Raw genomic sequence first — 17,063 nt, 5'->3', positions numbered from 1 at the left:
ATTAAAGGGAACAGCCATGGGTACCAGGATGGCCCCGTCATACGCCAACCTATTCATGGGTCGCTTAGAGAAAGCCTTCTTGGTTACCCAGATCTGCCAACCCAAAGTTTGGTACAGATTTATTGATGACATCTTCATGATCTGGACTCACAGTGAAGAAGAACTCCAGAATTTCCTCTCCAACCTCAACTCCTTTGGTTCCATCAGATTCACCTGCTCCTACTCCAAATCCCACGCCACTTTCCTTGACGTTGACCTCCATCTGTCCAATGGCCAGCTTCACACATCCATCCACATCAAACCCACCAACAAGCAACAGTACCTCCATTATGACAGCTGCCACCCATTCCACATCAAACGGTCCCTTCCCTACAGCCTAGGTCTTCGTGGCAAACGAATCTGCTCCAGTCCGGAATCTCTGAACTATTACACCAACAACCTGAAAACAGCTTTCGCATCCCGCAACTACCCTCCCGACCTGGTACAGAAGCAAATTACCAGAGCCACTTCCTCATCCCCTCAAACCCAGAACCACCCACAGAAGAACCCCAAAAGTGCCCCACTTGTGACAGGATACTTTCCAGGTCTGGATCAGGCTCTGAATGTGGCTCTCCAGCAGGGATAAGACTTCCTCAAATCCTGCCCTGAAATGAGATCCATCCTTCATGAAATCCTCCCCACTCCACCAAGAGTGTCTTTCCGCCGGCCACCGAACCTTCATAACCTCTTGGTTCATCCCTATGAAATCCCCAAACCACCTCCCTACCCTCTGGCTCCTACCTACCCTTGTAACCGCACCCGATGTAAAACCTGTCCCATGCACACCTCCCACCACCACCTACTCCAGTAATGTAACCCGGAAGGTGTACACAATCAAAGGCAGAGCCACGTGTGAAAGCACCCACGTGATTTACCAACTGACCTGCCTACACTGTGAAGCTTTCTATGTGGGAATGACCAGCAACAAACTGTCCATTCGCATGAATGGACACAGGCAGACAGTGTTTGTTGGTAATGAGGATCACCCTGTGGCTAAACATGCCTTGGTGCACGGCCAGCACATCTTGGCACAGTGTTACACCATCCAGGTTATCTGGATACTTCCCACTAACACCAACCTGTCAGAACTCCGGAGATGGGAACTTGCCCTTCAGTATATCCTCTCTTCCTGTTACCCACCAGGCCTCAACCTCCGCTAATTTCAAGTTGCCACCGCTCATACCTCACCTGTCATTCAACAACATCTCTGCCTCTGTACTTCCGCCTCGACTGACATCTCTGCCCAAACTCTTTGCCTTTACAAATGTCTGCTTGTGTCTGTATATGTGCGGATGGATATGTGTGTGTGTGTGTGTGTGTGTGTGTGTGTGTATATACCTGTCCTTTTTTCCCCCTAAGGTAAGTCTTTCCGCTCCCGGGATTGGAATAACTCCTTACCCTCTCCCTTAAAACCCACATCCTTTTGTCTTTCCCTCTCCTTCCCTCTTTCCTGATGAAGCAACCATTGGTTGTGAAAGCTTGAATTTTGTGTGTGTGTTTGTGTTTGTTTGTGTGTCTATCAACATGCCAACGCTTTCGATTGGTAAGTTACATCATCTTTGTTTTTAGATATATGTAATACATATATATATTTATTTGTATATATTTTAAATTAATATAAAAAAATTGTAAAGCCAGCTACGCTCAGAATCCGAAATACACAACAGATTAATTTTCTCACACCACATACATAAACATATATACATTGCATATGTTGTTGTTGTTGTGGTCTTCAGTCCTGAGACTGGTTTGATGCAGCTCTCCATGCTACTCTATCCTGTGCAAGCTTTTTCATCTCCCAGTACCTTCTGCAACCTACATCCTTCTGAATCTGCTTAGTGTATTCATCTCTTGGTCTCCCTCTACGATTTTTACCATCCACGCTGCCCTCCAATACTAAATTGGTGATCCCTTGATGCCTCAGAACATGTCCTACCAACCGATCCCTTCTTCTGGTCAAGTTGTGCCAAAAACTTCTCTTCTCCCCAATCCTATTCAATACTTCCTCATTAGTTACGTGATCTACCCATCTAATCTTCAGCATTCTTCTGTAGCACCACATTTCGAAAGCTTCTATTCTCTTCTTGTCCAAACTATTTATCGTCCATGTTTCACTTCCATACATGGCTACACTCCATACGAATACTTTCAGAAATGACTTCCTGACACTTAAATCAATACTGGATGTTAACAAATTTCTCTTCTTCAGAAACGCTTTCCTTGCCATTGCCAGCCTACATTTTATATCCTCTCTACTTCGACCATCATCAGTTATTTTGCTCCCCAAATAGCAAAACTCCTTTACTACTTTAAGCGCCTCATTTCCTAATCTAATTCCCTCAGCATCACCCGACTTAATTAGACTACATTCCATTATCCTTGTTTTGCTTTTGTTGATGTTCATCTTATATCCTCCTTTCAAGACACTGTCCATTCCATTCAACTGCTCTTCCAAGTCCTTTGCTGTCTCTGACAGAATTACAATGTCATCGGCGAACCTCAAAGTTTTTATTTCTTCTCCATGAATTTTAATACCTACTCCGAATGTTTCTTTTGTTTCCTTTACTGCTTGCTCAATATACAGATTGAACAACATCGGGGAGAGGCTACAACCCTGTCTTACTCCCTTCCCAACCACTGCTTCCCTTTCATGTCCCTCGACTCTTATAACTGCCATCTGGCTTCTGTACAAATTGTAAATAGCCTTTCGCTCCCTGTATTTTACCCCTGCCACCTTTAGAATTTGAAAGAGAGTATTCCAGTCAACATTGTCAAAAGCTTTCTCTAAGTCTACAAATGCTAGAAACGTAGGTTTGCCTTTCCTTAATCTTTCTTCTAAGATAAGTCGTAAGGTCAGTATTGCCTCACGTGTTCCAGTGTTTCTACGGAATCCAAACTGATCTTCCCCGAGGTTGGCTTCTACTAGTTTTTCCATTCGTCTGTAAAGAATTCGTGTTTGTATTTTGCAGCTGTGACTTATTAAGCTGATAGTTCGGTAATTTTCACATCTGTCAACACCTGCTTTCTTTGGGATTGGAATTATTATATTCTTCTTGAAGTCTGAGGGTATTTCGCCTGTTTCATACATCTTGCTCACCAGATGGTAGAGTTTTGTCAGGACTGGCTCTCCCACGGCCGTCAGTAGTTCCAATGGAATATTGTCTACTCCTGGGGCCTTGTTTCGACTCAGGTCTTTCAGTGCTCTGTCAAACTCTTCACGCAGTATCGTATCTCCCATTTCATCTTCATCTACATCCTCTTCCATTTCCATAATATTGTCCTCAAGTCCATCGCCCTTGTATAGACCCTCTATATACTCCTTCCGCCTTTCTGCTTTCCCTTCTTTGCTTAGAACTGGGTTTCCATCTGAGCTCTTGATATTCATACAAGTCGTTCTCTTATCTCCAAAAGTCTCTTTAATTTTCCTGTAGGCGGTATCTATCTTACCCCTAGGGAGATAGGCCTCTACATCCTTACATTTGTCCTCTAGCCATCTCTGCTTAGCCATTTTGCACTTCCTGTCGATCTCATTTTTGAGACGTTTGAATTCCTTTTTGCCTGTTTCACTTACTGCATTTTTATATTTTCTCCTTTCATCAATTAAATTCAATATTTCTTCTGTTACCCAAGGATTTCTACTAGCCCTCGTCTTTTTACCTACTTGATCCTCTGCTGCCTTCACTACTTCATCCCTCAAAGCTACCCATTCTTCTTCTACTGTATTTATTTCCCCCATTCCTGTCAATTGCTCCCTTATGCTCTCCCTGAATCTCTGTACAACCTCTGGTTCTTTTAGTTTATCCAGGTCCCATCTCCTTAAATTCCCACCTTTTTGCAGTTTCTTCAGTTTTAATCTACAGGTCATAATCAATAGATTGTGGTCAGAGTCCACATCTGCCCCTGGAAATGTCTTACAATTTAAAACCTGGTTCCTAAATCTCTGTCTTACCATTATATAATCTATCTGATACCTTTTAGTATCTCCAGGGTTCTTCCATGTATACAACCTTCTTTGATGATTCTTAAACCAAGTGTTAGTTATGATTATGTTGTGCTCTGTGCAAAATTCGACCAGGCAGCTTCCTCTTTCATTTCTGTCCCCCAATCCATATTCACCTACTGTGTTTCCTTCTCTCCCTTTTCCTACACTCGAATTCCAGTCACCCATGACTATTAAATTTTCGTCTCCCTTCACAATCTGAATAATTTCTTTTATTTCATCATACATTTCTTCAATTTCTTCATCATCTGCAGAGCTAGTTGGCATATAAACTTGTACTACTGTAGTAGGCGTGGGCTTCGTATCTATCTTGGCCACAATAATGCGTTCACTATGCTGTTTGTAGTAGCTTACCCGCATTCCTATTTTCCTATTCATTATTAAACCTACTCCTGCATTACCCCTATTTGATTTTGTGTTTATAACCCTGTAGTCACCTGACCAGAAGTCTTGTTCCTCCTGCCACCGAACTTCACTAATTCCCACTATATCTAACTTCAACCTATCCATTTCCCTTTTTAAATTTTCTAACCTACCTGCCCGATTAAGGGATCTGACATTCCACGCTCCGATCCGTAGAACGCCAGTTTTCTTTCTCCTGATAACGACATCCTCTTGAGTAGTCCCCGCCCGGAGATCCGAATGGGGGACTATTTTACCTCCGGAATATTTTACCCAAGAGGACGCCATCATCATGTAATCATACAGTAAAGCTGCATGCCCTCGGGAAAAATTACGGCTGTAGTTTCCCCTTGCTTTCAGCCGTTCGCAGTACCAGCACAGCAAGGCCGTTTTGGTTATTGTTACAAGGCCAGATCAGTCAATCATCCAGACTGTTGCCCTTGCAACTACTGAAAAGGCTGCTGCCCCTCTTCAGGAACCACACGTTTGTCTGGCCTCTCAACAGATACCCCTCCGTTGTGGTTGCACCTACGGTACGGCTATCTGTATCGCTGAGGCACGCAAGCCTCCCCACCAACGGCAAGGTCCATGGTTCATGGGGGGGACATTGCATATATTTAAGTTAATTACCCAATTAATTCCTATAATGTTAACCTGTTTTTGTATTCTATATGTGTCTTCTCTTTCATCATTACATACATTGTGTACTTTATACTTTTTCTTATATCTAAAAAGAAAGATGATGAAACTTACCAAACAAAAGCGCTGGCAGGTCGATAGACACACAAACAAACACAAACATACACACTTATTTATACTTTTTCTTCTTTTATATACTTAAATTTTATTATGTTATTGTAACTGTTTTTGTTTTTTTGCTAAAAACCTGCAGTAACGAAATTGTCACCCATATATAACAACGCACTTGCAGGAAAAATAAACTGTATCAAATAAAAATAAATATGTAAAAACCCTACGGCTGAAAAGGGACGCCAGCATGCCCTCAAACAGCCTTCCTCCTTCAGAGGAGGGGGGGGGGGGGGGGGAGGAACCTACCCTGCTATCCCTTCCCCTTCTCGCACCAGCCTACTCCTTACCACCATCACCTAGTTGCCTCTCCCATCATGCGCTCCTGCTCGAAGTCTGGCCTCAGCAGCCAGAGACTGTGGTCATGTGTGTGAGTTGTATTTGCTTGAGTGTGTGTGTATGTTGTCTATTTTCGCTGAATGCTCACTTCCTCACAGTCTTTTTGTTGTGCCTATCTGTAACTCAGCATCTCCATTGCATGGTGAGTAGCAGCTATCTTTCTCATAATATTGTTGCATTCCATCCTGGATTTTCCATTGTTTGATTCAAGCCAAAGTGACGCACAGATTGAACAACATGCCAAAGAAGGAGTTTTCTGACAGTTTGACGAGGTTGTCTGAACATCTGTGCATCATACTCATTTGATGGAGAGACAATGTTGAATACATGATGCATTAAAACCACCACCTTTTTTTATTAATCCTGCCTTGAAACTTTTTGGACTGATGTAGTATCTATAAAAGATTTGCCTTCTAATACAACAAGAGATTCTAAAATACTTCTGCTTGCTGTTGACACTACCTTGATAGTGAAGGACATTATGCAAAACACAGGATACGTGCCAAATAGTGTAGTTCAAGACATAAATTCATCACTTGCAGAAAATAAAATGATGCTAAATCACAGTAGCACTCAGGTTGTACTGTTTCTAACACACACCTCAGCAAAAACTGCCATTTTCATCAAGAGAAAGGGCAAAAAAAATGTGGAAAAATTTGTGGGTCTATAAAAAGATTGATGCACAAACCATAAGAGAACTTTCAATGCCATTCCTTAGCCACATATCTTGCTGAGAACCAGAGAAAATTTTGGTCTTACATAAAATTACCAAGGGGGTCAAAGGCTTCTGTCCTGTCAATCATTGACCAGTCTTGGGTGGGAACGCAAGTGAAGCCCGAGGTCTTAAATCTCTCATTCAAGAAATCATTCATGCAGGAGGATCATACATTGTTTGACTACTGCACTCCTATATGGACACTGAAATAGGCATTCCTGGTGTTGAGAAACAACTCAAAGAGTTGAAAACAAATAAGTGACCAGGTCCAGACGGAATCCCAATTCAGTTTTACAAAGAGTACTCTACAGCACTGGCCATTTATTTAGCTTGCACTTCTCATGAATCTCTCACTCAGTGCAAAATCCCAAGTGACTAGAACAAAGCAGCAGTGACTCCTTTCTACAAGAAGAGTAAAAGAACAGATCCATAAAATTACAGATCCACATCCTCATCATTGGTATGCTGTAGAATTCTTGAACTTATTCTAACTTCAGACATAATAACTTTCCTTCACACAGAAAAGCTTCCACCCACGTATTAACACAGATATAGAAAGCATCACTTGTGTGGAACTCAGCTTGGCCTTTTATTGCACGATCTCCTGTGAACCATGTGTGAAGTGCAATGGGTAGATTCCATACTCCCAGATTTCTAGAATGTGTTTGCCATAGTGCCCCAATGCAGACTGTTAACAAAGGTCTAAGCACATGGAACAGGTTCCCAGAAACATGAGAGGCTCAAAGACTTCTTAAGTAATAGAACCCAGTACACTGTCCTTGATGACGAGTGTTCTTTGGACAAGAGTACTGTCAGGAGTGCCCCAGGCAAGTGTGGTGGGGCTGCTCTTATTCTCAATATACATAAATGATCTGACAGATTGGGTGAGCAGCAATCTGTGACTGTTTGCTGATGTACATGGGAAGATATCAATAGTTGAATGACTGTGGGATACAGAATGACTTGCTTTCTAATTTGCGATTGTTATTCTAACCACTTTTTAAATAATACAAAAAGTAGTGTTTTAAGTTCTTAAAATTATATACAAACACGATTTAAATACTGAGAGTATTTGAATACAAAACTACCTTATCCTAGGAACACTAACCTGCAACAGAAAACATCCTCCAAAACCAATTTTGCACAGCAGTAATGTTGTTAGCTCCTTTAGGTGTTGTCGGTTGTATATATCTGGTATTACAAGAACAGCTCTATAGTGCTGGGAAGAAATAAAAAAAGATGAGTGATAAATTGATAACTTCAAAGTAAACATGAGTTTTATTGGTGAAATTGTTTCTTAATACTATAATAATGTAGTCATAAAGCCGCTTGCAAAACAATAAATTCACTGACAGATGGTATAACCAAATATCTAGCAATGCAGCTGATCTTTCTAATGATCCATTTTCATCAGCATGTTAAGAACTCAGAAGAGCTTATGAAAGTGTTCCAAGGGATGTATCTAGATAAGAGTGATTTCCTAGTCAGTTTCGATGTCACATCTCTCTTAACACAGACGTCACTAGAAAACTCCACTGTAGTGCTTGACACCCACTTCAACAACACATTCAAACAAACTGTCAACACACACATATACCATCACTTAATTTCAATATGGAGATGATATTCTATATACAAACAGGCAGAGTTGCTATGAGATCTCCTCTAGGTTCAGAGTGGAGGACTTTGAGGAAATAGCAATGAAAATCTTGCATTTGAAAACAAAATAGTTCTACATGTATTTTGATGATACTTCCATAGGGTTGTGGCATTGTAGAGAGGATATTCTTCATTTACAATGTGACTGGGGTCCTGGCAGCCAACTTTCCAATGTTTCCACCCCACTCTATTTTTTGTCAGAGCATACGCTTGCTTTGTTAATTTTAAATGTAAATACGCTGTGTAAGGCCAATACTATAGTAAATATGGCTCAAAGACAAATAAAAAATGAAATGTGATTTAGTTGTCCCAGTTCTAATTAACACCGAGTGACAACTGTTTTCCACCTACTGGCATTTGTTACCCGATGAAAGGCACAGCCATGTGTAAAAGCAGCTACATTACATATCAACCGTATTGCAACTAGTGCACAGTATTCTACATAAGTATTACCACAAACTATCAATTCTCATGTATGGCACTGCCAAATTGTGGTCAAAGACCAACTAGGCCATCCTGTTGTTGAGGATGTTGCACAACAAAACATGGTTGACTTTAACAGTTGCTTCACAATCTGCGCCACTTGGTTTCTACCCTTGAATAACAGCTTTCCTGAGTTGTGTAAATGGTAAGTCATGACATTCTTTGTTCCTATAACCCACCTGGTCTCAATCTCTGCTGGTTCTGGCCTCCTACGCACCCTCCCCTAACCTTCTGTTCCCATATCATTCCAACTGCTATTCCCACACTGAGCTTTCACAGTGTTCTCCCCAGCAGGCTTCTCCTACTCCCTTCATATAATTACTTTCTATCACCCTGTGTTTTCCTTTATAGCAAATGGTTAGGGTGAGGGGGGAACAGTGAACAGCTTTTTGTCTACCTTAAAAAAAAGATTCCTTATCGATCACGGTAAGGAACGATTCTAATTAAGGATTGTGATTCGGTTCACAACTTCTGCCCCTATGTCAAAGTAGTATGACAGTTGTATGTGAAGTTCTTGATGTGGCAGAGATATGTGTTTTTAGGTCAAAATGCACTTTTTTTACAGTGAATAAATTCCATCCTCAAGGTATGATTCCTGAAAATCTAGAAAATATTCATTTACTGCTGCTGTTAACTACTTCATTACACTTAGATTTTTCTCCTCTCACATTGTTTTAGATGTGGAGCTAGGGAAAGTCTGGAAGTGCCAAATCTAAACAATAGTTGTGATGTTCCAAAACTTTATATTTCAGATCCCTCAGATCCTACTGCCAATGCATTTTTCATTGCCCCAATGAAAATGATATTGTTTCTGATACATTACTAACATATGTCTTCATCCAGTTAGTCACTGAGGACTTTCACACTGAGACAAACTACACAAGTTCAGTAACTGATCAACAATACTGCTATTTTTGAAATGCTTTTTAAAACTGGGAAAAATAGTAAGTTAAAAGAAGAGAGTTAAGTGATTCTTATTAAGAGCTTAAATGAATAGCTAACTGACATGACAAAATTATGACACAACAGTTTGTAGAACGTGATGTTGAATAAGGAAAGTTTTAGAAGTTTTAAATTTACAATATATGGTAGATCTATTTGGAATCCTTTTCATGTTATTTTGTTCTTCAACTAATGAGCCTACATGGGCAGGATACAAAAAAGCCTGCCAAGGCAATAATTTGTTTAATAACAATTAGTGCTAATTCAAAAGTATTTATAATGTTGCAAGAGTTGAAGAGAATCACTTAGACACCAGGTAGCCAAGGCAGCCACTGTAGAACACTGCAATCTTTTGACTGCCGAAGAAAAATTAAAAGGGAGGGGAGGGGGGGTTGTCTCCTGTCAACTTCACTCACAAGGCCCCAAATCCCTTAAGTAGAACAACTCAACAAGAAAAAATAAATACTAAATATGAAGATATTAATGTAATCTCTTTTTATGGCTCTAAGGGTTTTGTTTGGAAATAGTATCACAGCTAGAGCATGTCACAGATGGTAAACTGAAGTTAGAAAAGGTACAGCTGATGACGGGTATACATTTTCACATGGGTAATTGTCTGGTATAAGCTGCCCACTCCAGCTATCAGCTTTATGGACAACACAGACCTTCAAAGTCTGTGTGAAATTTGATTAGCTTCATTAGTTCATATACACTACCTTGCATGAATTCAACACACAGAGGGAGGTGGTGTGTGCCTATTTACTATGGAAAAGTATAATAATTAGTAGAGGTATAGCACTGCAAGGGTAATAGAAATTTAGTGATTTTTATGACACTATGATTGGGACTATTAAGACAACAAACTTTACAAAAGAAACAGTACACATGAAGAAAAATGTAAAGTGTTACAAGATGAAGCACCTATCAGATATTAATCAGAATTTGTGGAAATATTCATCACATAACATGTATTAAATTAAATTATTCAACTTTCATCCCATTGGAACTGATGTCTATCACCAACCAACACCAGTATTTGGTGTGAACTTCCCCTCCTAAAGGTACAAATACTTGCTTATATTTGTTGTGGTATGGAAGCAAATAGTCTCCAAATGTCATCTTAAAGAATTTTTTGCTATGCCTGAAACACATGCTGTGTCAGTTCTTGAAGACTGATGCCTGAAAGTATTAAAGCATATGTCTTCCCACAGCATCCCACAGAGGCCCTATAGGAGGTAAATCGGGAGATCGGACAAGCCAGTCTAGGACCCACACATTTCTCATGGCATTCACACTGTATTATGCCATTTGGTACCCTAATCATGAAGAAAATTACAACTGGGTTTCCCATTCTTGCCACATATTGTCAAGTGTTCAGCCTCCCTTCACCAATTACTGTATCAGTCCCCACACACCCCAAATTCCAGGCGTTGCAGGTGTACGGTCTCAGGAACTGCCACTTCTTGACCCTTTTCACCAGAAAATCTTTGATGAATTGGCCCAATTTGACAGCAACAAACACAATCAAAACCCACTGCTGAATATCATAGAATATCACTCCATATCCCAGTACTCTACTCTACCTTTGGTGTCTGTGGTACTGTGTCAGCAGCAAAACAACACACAGAAATTCGAGATCTCAATCCATATTCCCGTAATCTGTTGCCGATGATTCACTGTGACACTGTGTAACCTCTGCTTGGATCTCACTTGTCATCCATCTAACTGTCATGGCCCAGTTGAATGGTCCTACAATCTTCTCATGATGTGGTCCTTCTGGAAGAACCCATGCTTACTCTTTATGTCACACTGTTGTCCTGAATGCATCTCATCATCACTCATTCTGCAGTCATTTCCCTAGTGCCACTTGTCTGTGTGATCTATCAGTATGATGTTACCGTGTCGCTCAGGCTATGGATCTGACCTTTCTCAAAGCCCGAAAGATTGTGTTAAGCTGTACGGCACATCCTATCGGAACCCACTGTTGTGCCCTCTACTTGGAAAGTTCCAGTTATATTAAACACACCCAACAGCTATCATTTACCCACACCATTCTTCATCTGTAGGAACAGTTTTTTACTGTACTATACTCGCATAAGAACAAAATTTCATTCAACATGTTCCATAGGCATGGAAATACTGGAGAATCAGTTTGATAGTGTTCATTCAAGGTGTTCACAATGTAACCCTTTCCACTTTCTTCAGTGTAATCTGACAGGTTCATTTAGCAAAAGTGTAAAAAAATTTATTAAGTATATATTTTTCTCACTAAGCGAAAATGTACAAATAAAAAAATGTAAATTATGTGTGACTAGGGCCTCCCGTTGGATAGACCGTTCGCTGGGTGCAAGTCTTTCGATTTGACGCCACTTCGGCAACTTGCGTGTCGATGAAGATGAAATGATGATGATTAGGACAACACAACACCCAGTCCCTGAACAGAGAAAATCTCAGACCCAACCAGGAATCAACACAACTGTCGTACAATGTAAGCATGGAATATTATTATGACCAATGCTATGTCATGCTTTCTCCTTCACTTGTTCATTCACAGGCAGTATTAGAAAGATACAAAGTATCAACTGTTGTTCTCATGGTCTACAGTCCAAAGACTGGTTTGCTGCTGCTCCCCCTGCTACTCTATCCCATGCAAGCCTCATCTCTCAATAACTACTGCAATCTACATCCTTCTCAATCTGCTTACTGTATTCACACCCTGGTCTCCCTCTACAATTTTTACCTCCCCTTCCCCCCCCCCCCCCCCCCCAATCCCCAAACACACACAATTTCCTACAATGCTAAATTGATGACCACTTGATGTAGAGTCCTATCAATCAATCTCTTCTTTTAGTCAAGTTGGGCATACATTTCTCGTCCCCTCAATTCTATTCAGTACCTCCTCATCAGTTACATGATCTACCCATCTAATCTTCAGCATTCTTCTGTAGCACCACATTTCAAAAGCTTCTACTCTCTTCTTGTCCAAACTGTTTATCATCCACGTTTCACTTCCATACATCACTACACTCCAGACAAATACCTTCAGAAAAGCCTGCTTAACACTTAAGTCTATATTTGATGTTAACAAATTTCTCTTCTTCAGAAACGCTTATCTTTCCATTGCCAGTCTACATTTTATATCCTCCCTAATTTGAGCATCATCAATTATTTTGCTGACAAATAGCAAAACCTATCTACTACTTTGAGTGCCTTGTTCCTAATCTAATTCCCTCAGCCTCATCTGATTTAATTTGACTACATTCCATTATCCTTGTCTTGCTTTTGCTGCTGTCCACATTACATTCCCCTTGCAAGACAATGTACATTCTGTTCAACTGCTCTTCCAAGTCTTTTGCTGTGTCTGACAGAATTACAAAGTCACTGTCAGACCTCAAGGTTTTTATTTCTTCTCCCTGAACTTCAATGCCTCCTCCAAATTTTTCTTTGGTTTCCCTTACTACTTGCCCAATATACAGACTGAATAACATTAGGGACAGTCTATGACCCTGGCCCTCTGCCTTCTAAACTACTGCTTCCCTTTCATGTCCCTCGACTCCCATAACTGCCATCTGGTTTCTATACAAGTTGTAATAGCCTTTTGCTCCTTTTTTTTACCCCTACTACCTTCAGAATTTCAAAGAGAGTATTACAGTCAATGTTGTCAAAAACTTTCTCTGAGTCTAAAACTGCTATAAAAGTAAGTTTGCCTTCCCTTGACCTTTCTTCTAAGATAAGTCATAGGGTTAGTATTACCTTGCATGCTCCTACATTTCTCTGAAATACACGTTGATCTTCCCCAACATCAGCTTCTACCAGTTTTTCCATTCTTCTGTAAAGAATTTGTGTCAGTGTTTTCCAACCATGACTTATTGAACTAATAGTTCAGTAATTTTCACACCTGTCAGCAACTGCTTTCTTTCGTATTGGAATTGTTATACTCTTCTTGGAGTCTGAAGGTATTTTGCCTGTCTCATACATCTTGCACACCAAATGTAAGAGGTTTGTCATGGCTGGCCGTCCCAAGGCAATTTGTAAATCTACTTTCAACTTACGGCTTTCAGTGCTCTGTCACATTCTTCTCGCAGTACCATATCTCCCATTTCATCTTCATCTATGTCCTCTTCCATTTTTATAAAACTACCTTTAAGTTCATCTCCCTAGCAGAGACCCTCTACATACTCCTTCCACATTTCAGCTTTCCCTTCTTTGCTTAGTACTGGTTTACCATTTGAGTTCTTGATATTCACACAGGTACAGCTGATTCTCTTTTCTTTCTCCAAAACTCTCTTTAATATTCCTGTAGGTGGCATCTATCTTTCCCATAGTGAAATATGCTTCTAAACCCTTACATTTGCCCTCTAGCCATTCCAGCTTAGCCATTTTGACTTCCTGTCAATCTCATTTTTTAGACATTTATTTTCCCTTTTGTTGGCTTTAATATAGCGATTGCGGTTTATCGTATCGCAACATTGCTGCTTGTGTTGGTCGAGATCCAATGACTGTTAGCAGAATATGGAATCGGTGGGTTCAGGAGGGCAATATGGAATGCCGTGCCGGATCCCAGTGCTCTCGTATCACTAGCGGTCGAGATGACAGGCATCTTATCTGCATGGCTGTAAAGGATCGTGCATCCACAACTCAATCCCTGAGTCAACAGATGGGGACGTTTGCAAGACAACAACCATCTGCACAAACAGTTTGACAACGTTTGCAGCAGCATGGACTATCAGCTCGGAGACCGTGGCTGCGGTTACCCTTGATGCTGCATTACAGACAGGAGTGCCTGCGATGGTGTACTCAACGACGAACCTGGGTGCACAAATGGCAAAACATCATTTTTACAGATGAATCCTGGTTCTGTTTAAGCATCATGATGGTCGCATCCGTGTTTGGCGACATAGCGGTGAACGCACACTGGAAGCGTGTATTCGCCATCGCCATACTGGCATATCACCTGGCGTGATGGTATGGTGTGCCATTGGTTACATGCCTCATTAGTCACCTCTTGTTCACATTGACGGCACTTTGAACAGTGGACGTTACATTTCAGATGTGTTATGACCCGTGGCTCTGCTCTTCATTCGATCCCTGCGAAACCCTACATTTCAGTAGGATAATGCACGACCGCATGTTGCAGGCCTTTCGGATACAGAAAATGTTCGACTGCTGCCCTGGCCAGCACATTCTCTAGATCTTTCACCAACTGAAAACGTCTGGTCAATGGTGGTCGAGCAATTGGCTCATCACAATACACCAGTCACTACTCTTGATGAACTGTGGTGTCGTCTTGAAGCTGCACGGGCAGCTCTACCTGTATACGCCATCCAAGCTCTGTTTGACTCAATGCCCAGGCATATCAAGGCTGTTATCACAGCCAGAGGTGGTGGTTCTGGGTACTGATTTCTCAGGATCTATGCACCCAAATTGCATGAAAATGTAATCACATGTCAGTTCTAGTATAATATATTTGACCAATGAATACCCATTTATCATCTGCATTTCTTATGGTGAAGCAATTTTAATGGCCAGTAGTGTAAATTGTTGTGCAAGCAATGTCCTTAGTGTTATCTAATGGGCTTTATGAACATTTTTTGTACAGCAATGTATTGCTACTAGGTATTGTGGGCATTCACTTAGCACTATGGTACACGCAAATGATTTTGGGCATTTAGTTAGTAGTGTAGTGTGCACAGAGGCACATCTGTATTGCCTCCTTTCTCTGTTGTAGAAATACTATTTTCGTGTAAGATTTTATTTTGAAAATGAGCAAACTGTTTTACTCAGCCAAAAAAGCCTTGAAATTGCTACTAGACAGTGATTTTGAGGTCAGCAGTGAAAATGAATCTGACTGATTCATTACCATAAGCAAGTGCTTTGGCACAACAATCACTTGAGCAGTATGCAGTCGAGAATCGTCCATCCAGGGTGCTTAGCCAGCCAGCCGCATCTCCCATCGTTAAAAGTTAAACCAAGTGTTAACAATGAGAAAATTATGCTCAATGCAAAATTCTACCAAGTGGCTTCCTCTTTCATTCCCTACCCCCAGCCCATAACTATCTACCATTTTTCCTTATCTTCCTTTTCCTACTATTGAATTCTAGTCTCCCATTGCAATTAAATTTCAGTCTCCCTTAATCTCTTCACTGCCTGTGGAGCTTGTTGGCATATAAACTTGTACTACTGTGGTAGGTGTAGGCTTCATGTCTATCTTGGCTACGATAATGCGTCCACTATGCTGTTCATAGCAACTTACCTGCATTCCTGTTTTCTTATTCATTATTAAACCTACTCCAGCATTGCCCCTATGTGAATTTGAATCTACAACCTTGTATTCACTTGATTAGAAGTGTGGCTTCAGTTGCCTGAGACTGCAGTCATACGTATGTGAGTTACGTTTGTGTGTGTGTGTGTGTGTGTGTGTGTGTGTGTGTGTGGTCTATTTTTGACAAGGGGATTTTGGCCGAAAGATTTATTTGTGAGAATCTTCTTGTTGCGCCTATCTGCGACTCAGCATCTCCACTAAACGGTGAGTGTCAACTTTCCTTTTCATAATATTGTTACTTTCTATCCTGGATTTTCCATGGTTTGATCAAAAATCCTGTTCCTCCTGGCACCAAATTTCACTAATTTCCATTACATCTAACCTCAAGCTAACTGTTGCCCTTTTTAAATTTTCTGCTCTATCTGCCCAATTATGGGATCTAACACTCCATGCTCTGGTCCACAGAACGGCAGTTTTGTTTCACCCAATGACATCATCCTGCTGAGCAGTCCCCATGCAGATATCCAAATAGGGGACACTTTACCTCTGCAATTTTTTACCCAAGAAGATGTCATCATCATTTAACCACACAGTAGAGCTGCTTGCCCTCAGGAAAAATTAAAGCTGTAGTTTCCCCTTGCCTTCACCCATTTGCAGTACCAGCACACAGTATGGCAGTTTTTGTTAGTGATACAAGGATATGTCAGTCAGTCACTAAGACTTTCAGCCATTTGCAGTACCAGTACCGTACACAGCAAGGCTGTTTTGGTTAATGCTACAAGGCCAGCTCAGTCAATCATTAAGACTGCTGCCTTTGCAACTATTGAAAAGGCTGCTGCCCCCTTCACAAATCACATGTTTGTCTGGTCTCTCAATAGATACCCCTCTGTTGTGGTTGCATCTACAGTACAGCTATCTGTATCACTGAGGCACACAAGGCACCCCACTAAAGGCCCATGGTGGTGGGTGTGGAGTATCAATTACAGTAAATAATACACAGATATGTTTGCAATGTAATGGAAAATATCATCATCTCACTTACTCGTAAATCCTTAAGTGGGATATCTAATCTGTTTTTAATTATCCAACTCCAAATTGTCTCCAGGTCAGCTAAGACACCACTCATTGAACCACCAGGACCAGCATGAATATTTAGATCCCCACGTCTGTAGGGGAAGTGAATATTGTAATCCAAATTTGGATTTATGTGCATTACCTGAAAACAATGTAAATCTACTTATAAAAATACATGGAAAGGAATCAAAAAAGCTGACAGCACATAAGCTTGTTTAATAAAGCAAAAATCTCTACAAAATTAAATTCAAATATATTTAAAATGTCAGAACTTAACTAATGGAAATGAAAATTATTATCAATTAAACAGGCAGCAATAAAATACAGTGAAACAGGCATTA

At 40.7% G+C, this 17,063-nt stretch overlaps 1 protein-coding gene across 4 annotated transcripts in view; it reads right to left on the bottom strand.

The window, feature by feature from the left end:
- LOC124798017 (actin-related protein 8) overlaps positions 1-17,063 on the bottom strand; it is a 173,646-nt gene that overhangs the window by 115,820 nt on the left and 40,763 nt on the right. For all 4 annotated transcript variants that reach the window (XM_047261215.1, XM_047261216.1, XM_047261217.1 and 1 more), the window contains exons 4-5: positions 16,691-16,864; positions 7,411-7,521 (exon numbers count right to left, since the gene is read on the bottom strand). In XM_047261215.1, coding sequence (XP_047117171.1) covers positions 7,411-7,521; positions 16,691-16,864 — 285 coding nt within the window. The remainder of the gene's footprint in view (positions 1-7,410; positions 7,522-16,690; positions 16,865-17,063) is intronic.

Source organism: Schistocerca piceifrons, chromosome 5 (genome assembly GCF_021461385.2).
Source record: "Schistocerca piceifrons isolate TAMUIC-IGC-003096 chromosome 5, iqSchPice1.1, whole genome shotgun sequence".
Classification (NCBI taxonomy): Eukaryota; Metazoa; Arthropoda; class Insecta; order Orthoptera; family Acrididae; genus Schistocerca; species Schistocerca piceifrons.
The sequence above is the reverse complement of the archived record's forward strand: the minus strand, read 5'-3'. Positions and strand labels throughout refer to the sequence as shown.